General features: G+C 41.0%; 1 protein-coding gene across 1 annotated transcript in view; it reads left to right on the forward strand.

Moving 5' to 3' along the window:
- The first annotated feature begins 225 nt into the window (after window positions 1-225).
- LOC114489059 (transmembrane protein 237-like) overlaps window positions 226-19,383 on the forward strand; it is a 99,789-nt gene continuing 80,631 nt past the window's right edge. Inside the window, exons 1-4 of the mRNA XM_036015232.1 lie at window positions 226-285; window positions 423-582; window positions 2,684-2,812; window positions 19,078-19,196. Coding sequence (XP_035871125.1) covers window positions 226-285; window positions 423-582; window positions 2,684-2,812; window positions 19,078-19,196 — 468 coding nt within the window. The remainder of the gene's footprint in view (window positions 286-422; window positions 583-2,683; window positions 2,813-19,077; window positions 19,197-19,383) is intronic.

Below are 19,383 nucleotides of genomic sequence, written 5' to 3' on the forward strand. Positions count from 1 at the left end.
CCTTGAGGTGCACCATTTAGGGGCAATTCACACACCACCTTCTCACTCTTTGCAGTTCTAGATGCTAGGGACTCTCAGAGTCTCTTCAGGGTATTTCAGCCCTCCCCACTGAGTTAAGTCTTTCTGGGGTTTGCTGACTCCCTGATCCCTGCTTCTTTCCTCTGCAAGGGCATCTCTGTCTTCCTCTTAGAGAACCAGTGGGCCCTGCAGGGCAGGGGCGCCACCATGGCTGCTGCGGTTGATGGTGGCACATACATCCTCTGCAGCTGCAGCCAAGGCAGTGGGGTGGGTGTGAGGTGCTTCTGAGTGGTGGGGGTCTGACGCACTCCGTTCTGGGCCTGCAGGCATGAGTACTCAGCCTGGGCTGCTGGGGTGGAGTTAGCAGCCCCTGGGCTGCCATTTCAGGTGCATGCCCTCCCCAGGGCTTCAGTGTGAGTGCGCCACCTCCGCCTCTGCTGTCCTGGCAGCTGGGGCAGCGGGTTCAGGCACCCTCTGCCAATGTGGCCTGGACTAGGGCCACAGTCGTGGTGGTGGCAAGAGAGGTGGACCCACTGCTGAGGCTGTGGAGGCTGCACACACCAGGTGAGGTGGGCGGCTGCTGCAGGAGAGTTCCGTAAACAGCCACTGAGTGCCTCTTTTTCTTTTTGAAAAATTCCTCCTACTCAAGCCTGCCACTCCAAACAAGCACCTTGCTTCTTACATAGCCCAACCCTCCAACCAGAGTGGGAACTATCTGGGAGGGTCCATCATGGCCCAACTCTTCCCAGCTGGCATCCACAGTCTCAGCAGGTGCACACTGCCCCTGTGTGTCTGCCACTTCATCCTTATTTCCCCTAGCAACTTAAAGCATCCAGGTCTCTCCTGGTGCTGCTCAAAACTTTTTTGGCAGGGGAGGGAGCTGTTGACCTGGCTGTCTCCCAAGAATCCTGTAGCAGAGCTGGCAGGTGCTGGGGCTGTGGCTGCCCTGGTCCTTGCACTGGTCCTAGGGACCTTATTGTCCTAAATCTCTCTCTTTACCATCTGGTTTTTCAATGTCCTTTACACTTTTGGCCTCCAATCTTCATATATGCTGGGATACCATTGACTGTTCACTCTGTTCCTCAGAAGATCTGCTAGGTGTTCCACCTGTGCACAGGGGGAAATGGAGTCCACTCCCACCTGTCTTGCCACCAGTTTCTGAGCCATATTTTTTTTGTCTCAGCAGTACACCTGTTATGTTGTAAGAGGTGGAGCCTTGGGTATTCATCAGGGTGGATCCCACTTTGCTGCATTGTGGAACTGTATGTGGAGGAGGGATCAGAGAGGGAACAATGCCGCTTGCTCAGCTCTCCACTGGCTTTCTCACTTCCCCTGATACCCTCAAGCAAATTGCAACCTTCTGTTGCTGATTCCCAGGTAGGTGGGTTGTACATTGCATCCCTCTAACAAACTCTTCTGTGAGACTGGGAGTTTCTCCTGCTACTGCAACTCCCACAGATTTTTACAGCCAGAGATTTTAAGGCTTATTTCCCTTTGCTGGAACCCCAGGTTTTGTGCCCTCTTTTGCTCGCCAGTTGTTCCTCCCAGTTTATTCACATGTGAATGTGGAACCACACAGTCCACTACTGCCACCTTACCTGCTTGGTACGCCAGCCAGTGTTTTGCCACTTGTCTTCTTCACCCAAGCTGCCCATCTCCGCCTCTCCTACCAATCTGGATTTATGTTTCTCTTTTAACTCCTTGACTGTTGGACTCCCATCTAGTTCAATTTTCTGGCAGTTCTGGTTGTTTTTGTTTTAAAATTGGTTGTTGTCTCTCTTTTGGTTGTGCAAGGAAGCAAATCTATGCCTCTATCTTGGCTGGAATTCAAAAATTTGTATCTCTTAATCCCTTCACCTTTTTCACACATTTCCCCAAGTGCCCTGTGCTCTGGGAACCATCATTCTGTTCTCTGTGTCTGAGTCTGTTTCTATTGTTTTTGTTCATTTATTTTGTTCTCTAGAGTCCACATATAAATGAAATCATATGGTATTTGTGTTTTTCTGACTGAAAAAGTTTCATTTATTTTAATAGACTCAATTCTATACTCATTTATTTCAATGAGTATAATACCCTCTATGTCACAAATGGTAAGACTTTATTCTTTTAATGGCCAAGTAATATTCCATCATATATATGTACTACCACTTTTTATCCACTTGTCTGCTGATGGGCACTTGGATTGCTTCCATAGCTTGACTGTTGTAAATAACACTGCAATGAACATAGGGGTACAAATATTCTTCAAACTAGTGTTTTGAGTTTCTTTGGGTATATACCCAGAAGAAACTTTGGGAAACTGGAATCACTGGGTCATAAGGCAGTTTCATTTTTAATTTTTTGAGGACCCTTCATATTGTTTTCCATAGTGGCTGTACCATTCTATATTCCCACCAACAGTGCATAAGAGTTTCATTTTTTTTTCACATCCTCACCAACACTTGTTGTTTGTTGATTTATTAATGATACCCATTCTGATGGTTGTGAGACAATATCTCATTGTGGCTTTAATTTGCATTTCTCTGATGATTAGTGAAGTCAAGAATTTTTAATATGTCTATTGACTATCTGTATGCCCTCTTAAAAGAAGTGTCTATTCAGGTACTGTGCCCATTTTTTAATTGGATTGTTTGGTGTAGTTATGTGAGTTCTTTATAAATTTTAGATAATATGGTTTTTTGCATCTCGGCCACCAACGTGCCATCCAGACTGAGGAAGACCCAGAAACTTTGGGTCCACATGAGCCATGGCTATGGCTGCATCCGCAAGCTGAGAAAGCACCTGGGCAGCCAAGGTAATGCTGGTGGCTTACACCATCACAGGATCGACTTCAACAAATATCACCCACGTTACTTTGGGAAAGTTGGCATGAGGCATTATCACTTAAAGAGGAAGCAGAGCTCTGCTCTACTATCAACCTTGATAAAATCTGGACCTTGATCAGTAAGCAGATGGATAAATGCTGCCAAAAACAAGACTGGAGCTGCCCCCATCGTTGATGTGGTATAATCCAGCTACTACAAAGATCTGGGGGAGGGAAAGCTCCTAAAGCAACCTGTCATTTTGAAGGACAAAGTCTTCAGCAGAAAGCTTTGAGAATAAGATTAAGTGTGTTGGTGGGGCTTGTGTGCTGGTAGTTTGAAGCCATATGAAGCGGAGTTCATTAAATTCTCTCAAATGTAAATAAATAAATAAATTTTGGATATTAACCCTTTATCAGATGTATCATTGATGAGCATTTTCTTGCACCCAATATGTTTTCTTTTTGTTTTGTTGATGGTTTTCTTTACTATGCAAAAGCTTTTTCATTTGATGTAGTCCCATTTGTTTATTTTTTCTTGTTTCCCTTGAGCAACAGCATTATTTGATTTCTAATTGTTTTCATTCATTTTTTATTCCACAAACATTTATGAGCACCTCCTATTTGCTGTACAACAAAAGCCAGCATACTTTTTTGGTTCAAAGCATGAATACCAGAGCCAGAATATCTTGGTCTAAGATCCAACACTTTCTAGCTGTGTGACTTGAGGCAAGTCATTTAATCTCTGTATACTTCAGTCATCTCATCCATAAAATGGGCATAACAATAGTGCCTACATCATAGGGTTGGTACAAATGTTAAATTTCTTACTATATGTAAAATGCTTAGAATAGGGCCTGCACTGTATAAATATTAGCTATTTTTTCTAGGTACTGCATTCCTGTTTGAAATTTACACTATAACAGGGGAGGGGTAAATATAAATAAGTAAACTATTTAATATGGTAGAAAGGGACAAGTGCTACAGGAAAAAAAATAGAGCAGAGAAAGCAAGATTGTGAGTCTCAGAAGCTGGTTGCAATCTTTAGCATGATGGTTAAGGTAGGCCTCGTTAAGAAAGTGACATCTGAACTCTGAACAGAGAATTGAGGGAGGCAAGGGAGGGTGAGTCAAACCTATATCGAAGGAAAGAATATTATAGTAGAAAGATCAGCCAGTAAAAGAGCCGTAAGGTGGGCATGTTTGAGTAATAATCAGTGGAAAAAAACTTTCCTCTGTCCTCTTATGTTCAGTATCTGGGGCACTACAAATTAGACTGATAAATAACAGATTAAGAGGATAAGAGGCAAACAAATTTTATTTGACATTAGTATTTTAATTTGATTTTTATGTGTACATGGAGTCCCACAGAAAAAGAGGTGAAAACTCAAAGAAGTTGACTTAAGAATGATTTATACTCTCTAAAAACATATATTTGGCTACTACCTTGATAATATACAGGCAAAGAATGGAATAAAAAAAAGATCAGTTAGGAAGTTGTTACGACAATACAAACAAGAGATAACAAAGGAAGTAGCAGTAGGGTGGTGAGAAGTAGTGAGATTCCAGACATGTTTTGAAAGTAGAGGCAACAGAATTTGCTGAAGTATTTGATGTGAAGTATAAAGATAGGTGGAGGAATGACTCCACAGAAATATATAGTTGTCACCAATTGAGTTGCGGAAGACTGGGGAGCAAACAGATGTGATCAGATGATGTGAGTTTAAGAAACTTATTAGATGTGGATATGTTCAGTATGTAGTTGGATATACAAGTTCAGGACAAAGGTTTTAAAGTCATGGGAGTGGATGAGATCCTCAAGAAAGTGACTATAAACAGAAAAGAGGATCAAAGATCAAGAATAGGTAGACACACTTTGCCTCCTCCCACAACCAAAAAAAAAGGACAACAACAAATTTTTTAAATTTTATTGTTGTTCAAGTACAGTTTTCTGCCTTTTCCACCCACCTATCCCCCCAATGCCAGCCATCCCCACCTCCCTCCCCTGATTCAACAACCCCCCTTTGGTTTTGTTCATGTGTCCTTTATAGGTGTTCCTGAAAACTGTTCACCCTTTTCCCCCATTATGTGCTCCCATCTCCCCTCTGGTTACTGTCCATTTGTTCTTAATTTCAACATCCCTGCTTATATTTTGCTTGCTTGTTTGTTTTGCTGATTAGGTTCCACTTAAAGGTGAGGCCATATGGTATTTGTCTCTCACTGCCTGGATTACTTCACTTAGCATAATGCTCTCCAGTTCCATCCATGTTGCTGCAAAGGGTAGAAGCTCCTCCTTTCTTTCTGCTGCATAGTATTCCACTGTGTAAATGTACCATATTTTTTTTTATCCATTCATTTACTGATGGGCACTTAGGTTGCTTCCAGCACTGTTGGCCATTGTAAATTGTGCTGCTATGAACACTGGGGTGCATAGGTTCTTTTGGATTGGTGTTTCAGGGTTCTTAGGATATAATTCTAGCAGGGGAATTGCTGGGTCCAACACAGTTCCATTTTTAGTTTTCTGAGGAAATTCCATACTGTTTTCCACAGTGGCTGCACCCATCTGCATTCCTACCAACAGTGCACTAGGGTTCCTTTTCCCCACATCCTCTGCAACACTTGTTGTGTGTTAATTTATGATGGTCATTCTCACTGGAGTGAAGTGGTATCTCACTGTGGTTTTAATATGCATCCTTCTGATAGCTAGTGATGCTCAGCATCTTTTCATATATCGCTGAACCCTTTTTATGTCCTCCTTTGAGAAGTGTCTGTTCAAATTTTTTGCCCATTTTTAATTAGTTATTTTTTCTTCCTATAGCAGAGTTGTGTGAGTTCTTTATATATTTTGGAGATCAAACCCTTGTCTGAGGTATCATTGGCAAATATGTTTTCCCATACAGTTGGCTCTCTTTTCATTTTAATGCTGTTTTCTTTAGCTGTGCAGAAGTGCAAAAGCTTTTTATTTTGATGAGATCCCATTTGTTTATTCTTTTCTTTATGTCCCTTGCTCTAGGGAACATATCAAGGAAAATATTGCTGCATGGAATATCTGAGATTTTCCTGCCTATGTTCTCCTCTAGGACTTTTATGTATCACAACTTATATTTAAATATTTTATACACCTTGAATTTATTTTTGAATGGTGTAAGTTAGTGATCAAGTTTCATTTTTTTGCATGTAGCTGTCCAGATCTCCCAACACCATTTGTTGAAGAAGCGATTTTTACTCCATTTTATGCTGCTGCCCCCTTTGAAAATATTAATTTGATGCAGACTCAGACCAGCGGCGTCCATAGTGTTGTGGATGCAACGAACAAATTCACATGGACTACAGAAGTCCTGTGGAGAAAATGGGATGTCATGGCCAGTCTCTGAGTGAGAGAGCACCTCGAGCCTTGTCTGGACAAACTTTTATTACTTTTCTGGGCATGTTACATTGAGGATGGTCCTCATTTACTATGCACAGGTTTGCTTTAGATGATTACCTTTTACAGGTAACAAAGGAAAGGATGTTGCTGATTACTTCAAAGAAAAGGATGTTGCAAATGCAAAGGGAAAAGCAGTCAAACTGTTTACACTCAGTCCTTGGGAGGATTAGCAGAGACTTTAGGAAGTCACTTTAAATATATGCAATAAACATTTGCTGCTTCAATTCAGGGTGAGGGAGTTTTAGCAAAAGCAAGGCTCAAAGCAGCCTAGGTACAATGCAGGCCTGATTCCTCATGGGAAAGCCGATCTGTGAGCCTAGCTCCTGTGTGCCACCTTATGCCTGTCAGTTTTCTAAACCAGGACTGAGCTACATTCACCACTGCCATGCGGATTGGTTCCCTATATTATTGACCATAGAGACTTGGATATATTTCTGGACTCTCTATTCTGATCCATTGGTCTATGTGTCCATTTTTATGCCAGTACCAGGTTGTTTTGATTACAGTGGCCTTGTAATACAGTTTGATATTAGGTATGTGATCCTTCCTACTTTGTTCTTCTTTCTCAAAATTGCTGCAGATATTCAGGGTTGTTTATGGTTCCATATAAATTTTTGAAGTGTTTGTTCCATATCTCTGAAATATATCATGGGTACTTTAATAGGTTTTCACTGAATCTATGAATTGTTTTGGGAAGTATGGACTTTTTGATGATGTTAATTCTTCCAATCCATGAGCGTGGGACATGCTTTCACTTGTTTGTGCCTTCTTTAATTTCTTTCTTCAGTGTTGTGTAGTTTTCTGAGTATAGGTCTTTTACTTCCTTGGTTAGGTTTATTCCTAGGTTTTATTATTCCTACATTATCTAGCAATTTTATTTTTCTTGTTGCTATATTTAATGGGATTTCTGTTTCTGATATTTCATTGTTGGTATACAAAAATTTCTGATTTCTGAATATTGACTTTGTATCCTGCTGTTTTGCCAAATTCATTTGTTAGGTTGAGCATTTTTTTGGTGGAATCTATACAATTTTCTATGTACACTATCATGTCATCTGCAAACAATGACAGTTTTGTTTCCTCTTTTCCAATTTGGATGGTTTTTATTTCTTTTTCTTGTCTGTTTGCTGTGGCTAGGACTTCCAATACTATGTTGAATAGAAGTGGTGAAAGTGGACAAACTTGTCTTGTTCCTGATCTTTGTGGGCAAGATTTTAGTTTTTTCCCATTGAGTATGATGTTGGCTGTAGGTCTCTCATATATGACATTTATTAGGTTGAGGAATGTTCCCTCTCTTCTCACTTTGCAAAGTGTTTTTATCATAAATGGGTGCTGTACCTTATCAAATGCTTCTGCATCTATTGATATGATCATGTTATTTTTGTCTTTGCTTTTGTTTATGTGATGTATTATGTTTATTGATTTGCAAATATTATACCATCCTTGCATCCCTGGGGTAAATTCCACTTGATCATGGTACATGATTTTTTTAATGTATTGCTGGATGCAGTTTTCCAATATTCTCTTGAGGATTTTAGTGTCTATGTTCATCAGCAATATTGGCCTGAAGTTTTCTTTCTTTGTTATGTCTTTATCTGGTTTTGGAATTAGAGTGATGCTGGCTTCATAAAAAGAGTTTGGGAATCTTCCTCCATCTTGGATTTTTTGGAATAGTCTGTGAAGGATAGGGGTTAGCTCTTCCTTAAATGCTTTGTAGAATTATCCTGTGAAACCATCCAGTCCAGGGGTTTTGTGTGTCAGAAGCTTTTTCATTACCACGTGAATTTCATCAGGTGTTATTGGTCTGTTCAGGCTTTCTGCTGCTTCTTCACTGAGTTTTGGAAGATTATATTTTTCTAGAAATTTGTCCATTTCACCTGGATTTTCAAATTTCCAGGCATATAGTTCTTCATAGCAATTTTTTACCACCCTTTGTATTTCTGTGGTATCAGTTGTGGTTTCTCCTCTTTCATTTCTGATTGTGTTTATTTGGGTCCTCTCTGTCTTTTTTTCTTGATTTCTCTGCTAAAGATTTTGTTTATGTTTTCAGTGAACCAGCTCCTGGATTTATTGATCCTTAGAATTGTGCTTTTAGTCCCTATGTAATTTAATTCTGCTCTGATATTGGTTATTTTCTCCTCTGCTTGCTCTGGACTGGTTGTTGTTCCTCAAGTTCTTGTAGGTGTAGAGCTAGGTTGTTTATTTTAAATAGTTCTATCTTTTTTAGGTAGGCCTATATTGCTATGAACTTCTCTCAGGACTGCCTTTCTTGTGTCCCATAAGTTTTGGATTGTTGTGAGTTCATTTTCATATGTTTCCAGAAAGTTTTCGATTTCTTCCTTAAACTCATTCTTGAACCATTGATTGTTTAATAGCATGCTATTCAATCTCCAAGAGTTTGAGTGTTTTTGAGTTTTTTTCCTTGAGGTTGGTTTCTAGTTTCAGTCCCTTGTGGCTGGAGAAAATGCTTGATATGATTTCAATTTTCCTGAATTTGTTGAGGCTTGTTTTGTGTCCTATCATGTGGTCTATCTTGGAAAATATTCCATGTGCACTGGAAAAGAATGTGTATTTGGCTTCTTTGGGATGAAAGGCTCTTTCTATATATATTACTTAAGCCCATTTGATCTAGGCCATTGCTCAATGCCACAACATCCTTGTTGATATTCTGTTTGGAAGATTTGTTCATTTTTGTCAGTGGAGTGTTAAAGTCCCCTACTATAATAGTGTTGCTGTCTATATCTTTCTTGAAGTCCTCCAAGATTTTCCTTATATATTTGGGTGCTCACATATGTTTATAATGTTTATGACTTCTTGGTGGATTCTTCCCTTGAGTATTATGAAGTGTCCTTTTGTATCTCTTTTTATGGCCTTTGTTTTAACATCTATTTTTCTGATATGAGTATTGCTAGCCCAACTTTTCTTTCCTCTCCATTTGCTTGGAATATTTGCTTCCAGTCCTTCACTTTCAATATGTGTAGGTCTTCTTTTCTGAGGTGGGTTTCTTTTATGCAGCATATGTGTGGGTCATGTTTTCTTATCCATTCAGCTACTCTGTGTCTTTTTTCATTGGAGCATTTAATCCATTAACAGTTAAGGTTATTGTATTTGTTCATTTTTCTCCCTCTGTACCTGTATTCCTTCCTTTCACTCTTTTCCTTTCTATTCTTATAGTAGTGCCTTTAGTGTATCTTGTAGTGCTGGTTTGGTGGAAATGCATTCTTTCAACATCTTGTATTTCTTTTGTCTAGGAAAATACTTATTTTGTCTTCCATTTTTTGAGATCCTCACTGGGTAGAGTAATCTTGGTTGTAGTCCTTTGTTTTTCATTACTTGGAATATCTCTTGCCATTCTCTCCTGGACTGGAGTGTTTCTGTTGAGAAATCAGCTGCTAGATTTATTGGATACCTTTTGTATGTTATTTCTTTTTTCTCCCTTGCTGCTTTTAAGATTCTATCTTTGTCTTTAATACTTCACATTTTAATTATGATATGTCTTGGAGTTGGCCTCTTTAGGTTCCTCTTGACTCGGACTGTCTGTGCTTCCTAAACTTGCATGTTTTTTTCCCCTTCCAGATTCATAAAGTTTCTGTCATTATTTTTTGAAACAGGTTTTCTATCCCTCGTTCCTTTTCTTCTCCTTCTGGTATTCCTATGATTTGAATGTTGTTGCATTTCATGTTATCTTGGAGTTCCCTTAAACTGTCTTCATACTTTTTGAGTCTTTTTTCATGCAGCTGCTCTACCTGGGCATTTCTTTCCACCTTATCTTCCAGCTCACTAATTTGGTCCTTTGCTCTATCCAGTCTGCTTATAAGTCCTTCTAGTGTGTTTTTTATTTCTAAAATTTTATTGTTCATTTCTTCCTGGTTTTTGTTTATAGTTTCTATTTCCTTTTTTGTACTGTTGTAGTTCCCACTCAGTTCCTTGTAATTGTCTGTGAGTTCCTTGAGCATCCTTATAATCATTATTTTGAGTTCTATATCTGATAGTTTGTTTACCTCCATTACATTCAGCTCTTTTAGTGGGGAGTCTTCCATTCCTTTTGATTGCAGGTTCTTTTTTTTTTTTTGTCTCCTCATTTGAGATGGCTCTTTTTGTTTGTTTCTGTACTTCCTGGTGTTTCACTTGTCTATCTGCCTTTGTAGGGTGAACTTCTATGGTAGGAATTCTATGGGATTCAGTGGTGTGGTCTCTTAGATCCTCTTGTCTTTATGCTATAGGTTTGCCCTTTCTTCTTCTTGTGTGGGCTCTCTTATTGTACTTGGATTTTTACCTTTTGGTGGTTCTTCTGTTGGTGGTTTTTCTCCTCTAGTAGGTATACTGATGTTCACAGCTCCCACCTATTCTTGTATGTGATCAGTGGCAAGGGGTAGGCAAAATGGATTAAGACAGTGGGAGAGCATTTTATGGGATTTAAAATACCAGCAAGTAGAAAAGAGATAGGAGATTCTTTGGATGAGTATAGCGCTAACCATGATATTTCACCCAACTAGCCACTTTTTATAAAAGGTGAAACAGATAAGACTCTTGTTAGAGGGGAGGATGATTGTGAGCTGAATCCAGAAAACAGAGTGCTTGTGCAAAGTTAGATAATGAGATATAGTGAGAATAAAGGATAGAAAGTGGGCGTAGTGTGAGAGAGAATAGAGTTAACCACAACAATAATAATGGTCAGGATTTAAGGAAAAGTGTACTAAGATCATGGAAGGTCGCTGTGTAGAATGTACAATTGTATGGAACAACGATTATTTACAATAGTACAGGAACAAGAATAATATGACAAGAACTATATATGATTTGGATGACCAGAATAGAAAGTACCCAATCAAGAGATGTGTGTTAATGGAACATGGGTGATATGAAAGAAGGAAAATTAAAATACAATAAAGAGAGAATAAGGAAAACCAGTCAAACAATGCAATTAAACAGAGAAATAAAATGAAGAAAACTAAAGAGAAAGAGAAATTTAAAAAATACTAATAAAATAAAAGAAGTAAAAATAATACAAAATAATAATAATGCAAATAAATAATAAAATGCCAATTCTTTGGGATAGCAGAGTAAAATTTGTCTCAGTTTCTTAGTTGTTGGGGGTTAGCTTTGTGCTCCTTCTCTGGATCTGTCTCTGGACCTTTCACAACTCCAGGTCTTATTGTCTTACTTAGGGGAAGAAAAAAAAAGAGGGAAAAAAAAGCCTCCCGCTGACTTTAAACCCATTGAGCGAGTTCTGCTGGTCTTCCTGGATGCCACAGGGAGGGGGCTGAGCTTCTCTTTTCACCCTTTTTATGGTTTTGTGAAAATGGGAGCAAGGTCTGGGCTGCAATATTCACAGTTGCCCAGCCTTCAGCCCAGGTCCCCTGTAAGCTGCCAGGCCCCCTCTGTCAGTCTGCACCAGGCCTGCCTCTTTAATTCACCAGTTGCACTGATGTCCATGCAGTGTGCCTACTCCTTGCTCTTTGCTAGTCCACCATGGCCAGAGTCCACTGCCAGGCAAGCAGCACCAGTCAGCCTCCAGGTACATGGTGCCACTCAGCCTCTGGGGGAGCAGTGTGAGTCAAGTGTGGGTAAGCAACTCAGATCAGCTACTTAGCCTCTGGGCAAGAGCTCGAGTTAAGCTCGGGCTCAAATCAACCTGGGGTGAGTGGTGTGAAGAGCAGCCAAAACCAGCTACAGGGTGAGCATCTCCAGTCAGCCTCCAGGCCAGTGGTGTGACTCAGGCAGGCTAGGAGTGGAAGTCTAGCACAGGGAAGTGGCTTGAATCAGCCTCAGAACCAGTGGGGCAAATCAGCTGCCCAGCAAACTGCCCAAGTCCAGTGTGGGTAGGTGGCTCGAATCCACTGTTAGGTGAGTGGCCCTAGCCAAGAGCAGGTGTGCACTTCAAATCACCCTCATGCAAGCCAGCCACTGAGTAAGAGTTCCTTACAAAGCAGCTGCGAGCCATTTTTTTTTTTTAGTAAAAGCCTCTTGTTGAAGCCCACTATTATTAATAATCACATGGCTTTTCATATAGCCAAACTTTCTAAGAAGTCTGGAGACTATCTAGGTCAGGGTCCCACACACCCCAACCCTGCTCCTTTCTCCAGGCATTGCCCGCCTCCCCAATTTATTTGGTAATGACCTAGCCAGCACCCACAGTCCCAGCAGGTGTACACTGCCTCTGCGTGTCTCTCACTTTGTCTCTCCTCCTCCCAGCAACTTCACACATCCCGGTCTCTCCTGGTGCCAGGCTGCCCTCCCTGCTTTGGTAGGGGAGGGAGCTGATGATCTAATTCTCCTCCCAGTATCCTGCAGCAGGCTCCAGGCCAGGGGGCCACAGCAACCTAGGTCCCTGCACAGATCCCAGGGCCCTTAGAGTCCCAGTGCAATCTCCTCACCATCTGTTTTTCAGTGTCCTGTACAACTTTTGGCCTCCAAACTTCATGTAAGCTGAGATTCCATTGGTGGTTCACTCTGCTCCTCAGAAGACTGGCTAGGTATTCCAGCTGGGCACTGGGAGAACTGGGCTCCACTCCCACTTACCTTGCCACCATCTTCCACTTTTTTATATTTTCAGTCCACAGTTGGTTGAATCTGCAGATACAGAATGCAGCACATCTTGGGTGCCACAAAGCAAGGAAGTCTCCATGCCTGACTTCCAGAATCTTCAGGTTTACCCAGAGGCTTTATGGGGTTGAGTCACATAAATAGTCCAGATGGTCTCAACACCTTTGGCTCTCTCAAGGCTGCATCCTTGAAAATGGCTCCAGGACAGCAACAAATGTAAAAGTGAAAAATAACCAGAACTGTGAGGAAATTGAACTGTATGGAAGCCTGACAACAAAGGAATTAAAGAAGAAGCATTCATTCAGACTGGTAGGAGGGATGGAGATGGCAGCAGGAACAGAGAGGACACATGTATGGCAAGGTGGTGGATGGATGACTGGGCAGGGAAGGCAGTGGCTGGCAGACTGGGCAGTCCCACATTTACATGTGAATAAACCAGGAGGAACAACCAGGGATCGAGACAGACCATGCACCCCAGGGTTCTAGTGTGGGGAATAAAGCCCCAAAACCTCTGACTGGAAAAATCTGTGGGGGTTGTGGAGGCAGGAGAAATTCCCAGTCTCATAGGAGAGTTCATTGGAGAGACCCACAAGGCCCTAGAATGTACACAAACCCACCCACCCTGGAATCAGCAGCAGAAAGGCCCAATTTGCTTCTGGGTTGTAGCGGAAGTGACTGAAAGCCAACTGAGAGCCGAGTAATCAGCATTATTCCTTCTTTGACCCCTTTCCCACATACAACACCACAATGCAGCAATGTGTGTTGCCCCACCCCAGCAAATACCTAGGGCTCCACCCCTTACAATGTACTGGGTGAGCCAAGACAAAAAAATATGGCCCAAATAAAAGAACAGATCAAAGCTCCAAAAATAGAACTAAATGATGAAGAGATCACCAGCCTATCAGGTGCAGAGGATGCTTACAGAAATGGTTCAGTATGGTCACAAAATAAAGGAAAAAAGTGAAGGCTATGCAAGATGAAATAAAGAAAAATATACAGGGAACCAACAGTGAAGGGAAGGAAACCAAGACTCAAATCAATGATTGGGAATAGAAGGAAGAAATAAACATTCAACCAGAACAGAATGAAGAAACAAGAATTCAAAAAAAATGAGGAGAGCCTGAGGAACCTCCAGGACAACTTTAAACATTCCAGCATCCAAATCATAGGGGTGCCAGAAGGAGAAGAGGAAGAGAAAGAAATTGAACACTTATTTGAAAACATAATGAAAGAGAACTTCCCTAACATGGCAAAGGAAATAGACTTCTAGTAAGTCCAGGAAGCTTAGAGAGTCCCAAAGAAATTTGACCCAAGGAAGCACACACCAAGGCACATCACAATTACATTACCCAGGGTTAAAGATAAGGAGAGTCTTAAAAGCAGCAAGAGAAAAGGAGACAGTTACCTACAAAGGAGTTCCCATAAGACTGTCAGCTGGTTTTTCAAAAGAAACCTTGCAGGCAAGAAGGAGTTGGAAAGTATTCAAAGTCCTCAAAGGCAAGGACCTATATCCAAGATTACTCTATGCAGCAAAGCTATCATTTAGAATGGAAGGGCAGATAAAGTGCTTCCCAGATAAGGTCAAGTAAAGGAGTTCATCACCAAGCCCTTATTATATGAAATGTTAAAGGGACTTATCTAAGAAAAAGAAGTGATCAAAACTATGAACAGTAAAATTACAATAAACTCACAACTATTAACAACTCAACCTAAGAAAACAAACTAAGCAAAGAAACTAGAACAGGAACAGAATCACAGAAATAGAGATCACATGGAGGGTTATCAGTGGGGAGGGGGAAGAGGGAGCATGTGGGGAAAAGTACAGGAAATAAGAAGCATAAATGGTAGGTACAAAATAGACAGGGGAGGTTGAGAATAGTATAGGAAGTGGAGAAGCCAAAGAACTTATATGTATAATCTATGGACATAAACTAAGGGTGGGGGTAATGCTGGTGGGAGGGGCATTGCAAGGCAGATGGGAATAAAGGGGAGAAAAAATTGGGAAACTTTTACTTATTATGTGATAACATAATCAGTAAAATGGTTTTTTTTTTAAACAGGTCGGGGGAAAAGGGGAAATTCTCCAAGGAAACTGTAAAGGAGGAAATCCCAGAGTGTGTTGTATCCTGGAATGCAAGTGTAGAAAGTCAAATGTAGTGTATAGGTTTCTAAGTAAGATAAAGCCTAAGAACTAACCCTATGACTCAGCAGTATGGGGATTTTTGTTGATTAACTGACATAACACATGAGAGTTGGTCAGAGGAATGCTCAGTAACTATTAGATATTAATATCATTACTCCCATCAGAAGGCTTTATTGGGCACCCAAGTGTATCAACACTCCTGCTCCTGTCTGCATGCAACTGAGCTTAAGAAGCTGGGTTTGCATGAGTAGAACTAGATCCAGCTAGCACTGCAACCAAGAGATGGGGGTAGTGATGGAGTTTAGGGCAAGTTGGAATCCCTCAGGGGAACTGAGGAAGATTGGGCCCAAAGAAGAAGGAAGCTAAGTCAGTCAAGTTTAAGGTCGGGAATTGGGGGTTCAGATCAAAGACAAATTGGGTATGGGCAAGGGTGACCCTGGGTAATCTCAGCAAATACTTAGTTTGGCTGCTGTGGCCTTTTTGGGCTGGTAAAAATAGGGTTCCCGCAGGGTTAAGTAGTGTTAGAGGGCCAGAGATAGGCAGATAGTGCAGACATAGTCCTTATTTCTCACTCTCTGAAGATAAAAAACAAAATTAAATGTAGGGAGGCCCATTATATAGCTCTTTTCACATGCCCTATACATCACTGGTCAAGTAATGTGCCTGAAAAAAAAACATTAGTTACCCAAAGCACATCAAACCATGAAGCTCCTTTTAATTTCACTTCTAATATTGAGTATGGAAATTATAAAGGACTGATGGCATCAGAAATACATGGCAATAGTCAGCTTACATGGTGTGATGTTGGAGCTAGAAGTCTCTCCCCACCTCTTGAATCCTGCTTGTTCCCTCCCTCCCCCTGCAAAAATTTTAAATCTTCTCTTGGCTATTGTCTGCCTAGGATTTTCCCTAAAACTTTGTCTCCTTATTGATAAAGTATGGTTAATTATAATACCTTCCTTACAGGGTGGTTATAAGGATATAATATGTGCATGTACAGTGTTTCATACAGAGCCTGGAACAATAAGTGTTGGGAAATGTTTGTTAGTGTTGTGGTTTCTGTTAATCCCTTGCAGGACAGATGAGCTTGGAAAAAAGAATGCTTTACCCTTGCCCCCTAGGGTGAAGGAAGGCTATCAAAAGGGCATTGATAAGCTATATAGTCAGGATGGAAACACACAAAAAGCAATAGGAAAAAAGTGTGAGGAGACTGGGAAATTCAAAATCAAACTGTCCAGAAGGTCAGCTCTAGTCTGACTAAAGCAATACTATATACTGGTATCCATGTGGGCTTACTCCTTTACCTTCATTGGGCATTTTAATCTGTTGAGTTCTGAACCAGGACCTCAGTTATATTACATCTGCTTTGTTCCCCCAGACCATTTTCTGCCACTACCTTCCACTTCCCACATGTCACTACAAATCTCACAATTTATACTTTAGCTAAACTCAACTACTCATCATTCTCCAAGAATAGACAGGCCCCAGGTTACAACTTGCAGTTATTGCTTCTATGTCTTTGTTCATGCTATTCCCTTTCTTGCCTCTTCATTAGGCTCCCACGTGTCCTTCACAACTCAGCTCATGTGTCATCTTCCCCAGAAAAACTTAATTGTTCTTCTTAAAACAATTGATCCCATGAGTACTGATCCCTCATCTGTGTCACCACAATCCATTCTTATTTATTTTATAGTACTTTTAATAAATATGACCCATTTACATTTTTATCTCCCACTAGGTTTTAAACTCTTCCAGAAAGTTCTTGCTCACCTCTCACTCCCCAGCCCTGGTACAGTGGATGGCACATAGTAGGTGCTCATTAAGTGTGGCAGTGTATACATATTTACAGTGCAAAGATAAAAAATCAGTGCATTTTAGGATGAAGAATGAGGAGGAAATTGCCAAGAGATTTTCATGCATGTTTGGAAATAAGAACAAGGGAGACCAAACTATCTCTTTTGTCATTTTGAAAAGATGTCACACACACAAATGTAGTTTTGGACAGACATTTGGAGTAAAATGAGAGACAAAGAGCACTTTCAGCAATGAAGATGAAGTGAGTAGAAGGGGAGCTGGGGAAGAAAGGAAGAAGAGAGAAGAAAGGAGTTTCTTGCATTCGTGGGAAAAAGAGAAGTCCATTCTTACTCATAGGTTATTTGGAGTTGTCATGGGACTTCTTGGCCTATTATCCTTCCTCAGGGTCCCATGTGAAAGAAACAAAGTGCCCCCTAGCAAAATGGTTGGGAACTCAGCTAGGCTTATGTTTGAATTTTCACCCCTATCAGTTGTATAATCCCGGGCAAGTTGCTTGACTTTGTAGGACCTCAGCTTCCTCATCTACAAAATTGGAATGAGAATACCCACAGCAGAGGGAAGCATTGGTGTAAAATTAAATGAAATAACATTTAAAAGTGCTTAGCACAGAATCTGATTTTATTGGTCAGATTTTGCTGCAACAATAAAGAACCCCCAAATCTCCATGGTTTACAGGCACATGCATCTTTCTTGAGGGCTGTTGAGTGGCTATGGCTCTGCTGAATTCCACTGGTTTCCCACTGTCTTCTCATTCAGTGGCCCATGATAAAGGGGAAGCCACTATCTGAGGCAAGCTGCTCTTGCTGTGGAGGACATGCTCCAAAGGTGACAGAGTCAAACTGCAGCAGCACATTTAAATCTTCAGCTCTGACATGGCATCTGACTCATCTGCCAATACTCTACTTGCCAAAGCAGTCCAATGGTCCAGCCCAAAGCCAATCGGTAGGATGTCACCTACAGAGAAACATGGAAGCACACATAACTACCAACAACTAAAGCAATCTACCACACACAGTTTTTAATTGGCCACTTCTCTTGAGTCAATAAACAAGATTCACAGGTAGCTGAGAGATGCAAGTGGTCTTAGAGAAGAATGAGGATCTAACGCCCAAGGTGACAAAAGGGAAGACATGGCTATGTCAAAACCTCTTCCTCTTCCTACCCCACCTACCCCACCCCTCTCCCCACACACCTGTTCCATTATTTCAAATTTCCAGCTCAGAAGAAGAATAAGTGAAAAAAAATATTATTTGAAGGAGTTCATGATTGTATCTTAAGATCTCTTCCTCCCTCATCTCTTACTTCTCCCCTCACTCCTCATCAGGCAATGTGGCTTCCTTGATAGTTTATGAATCAACCAAGAATGTTGTCACCTCAGAGCTTTTGCATTTACTGTTCTGGAATATTCTGCCCAAATGTCTGCATGACCTGTTCTCTGAACTTCTTCAGATCCCTGCTCACTCAAATGTCACTGTCAGAGACACCTTCTGTATTAGTATACTTGAGCTGCCATAACAAAATACCAGACAGGTGGAGTGGCCTGAACAAGAGAAATGTAACTTCTCACAGTTCTAGAGGCTGAAGCAGAATACCAGCAAAGCCCACTTCTGGTGAGAGCTCTCTTCCTGGCTTATAGACAGCCATATTCTGATTGTGTCCTCACATGAAAGAGAAGGGGGTTTGGGACAGCACTCTGGTGTCTCTACTTATAAAGGCACTAATCCCATCAGACCAGGTCTCCATACTCATGACAAAATTGTCTACCTAAGGCCCCATCTTCAAATACCATCACACTGGGGATCAGGGCTTCAACATATGAATTCTGGAGAGACACAAACATTTAGTCCACAATACCGACCCTGATTGGCCTATATAAAGTGACAATCCCTTGCCCAACAATCCTCTATTGACCACTTAGCACATTCTGACATACTGTATATTACTTATTGTTGGTTATTTGTTATATATCTCCTCCTCTTAAAATATAAACTGTATGAGAGCAGCAATTGTTCACTGTTATAGCCTTAATATCTACAATAGTGAGTAATACATAACAAATAGCCATTAAATATTTGTTAAACTAATTAATTAGTAGGTATGTGCTATGGACTTTATATAAATTAATCTCATTTTAATCTTCATCGGAATATATACGTGTATATATATTTGTGTGCATGCGCGCGTGTGTGTGTGTGTGGTCAGATCCATTTAAAAGAATGAAAATAATGCACTGTCACACATCTCAGGGCTTCCCACATTCCCATACATGCAGAAAGACAGGCCCCCAGGTTACAACTAGGACCCAACAGTTGTTTCCTCTGTTTCCCAGGATCTGGTAACAGTGGAGATTGGGTCCCTGCACCCTGTGGACCAGAACCTTGTGCCCTGGCTATGCTGCTCCCCAGGGATGAGTGCCTGGAAGAGAACAGAATAACCTTCACTGGGGAGGTGAGCTAGTTGGGGTTGTGGAGTGGGTGGAAGGGGCCCACTATCTAGTCTGTGTGGCAGTGATGGCTGAAATAGGGTGGCTAAGAACACATCAGCAGCACCTTATTGACATTTAACCCTTTCTCATCACCTCTTCCCTGTGTGCTGCATCTTTGATAAAATGCCACAGCCAGTGTAGTCTCCTCAT

Source organism: Phyllostomus discolor, chromosome 14 (genome assembly GCF_004126475.2).
Source record: "Phyllostomus discolor isolate MPI-MPIP mPhyDis1 chromosome 14, mPhyDis1.pri.v3, whole genome shotgun sequence".
NCBI classification, from domain to species: domain Eukaryota; kingdom Metazoa; phylum Chordata; class Mammalia; order Chiroptera; family Phyllostomidae; genus Phyllostomus; species Phyllostomus discolor.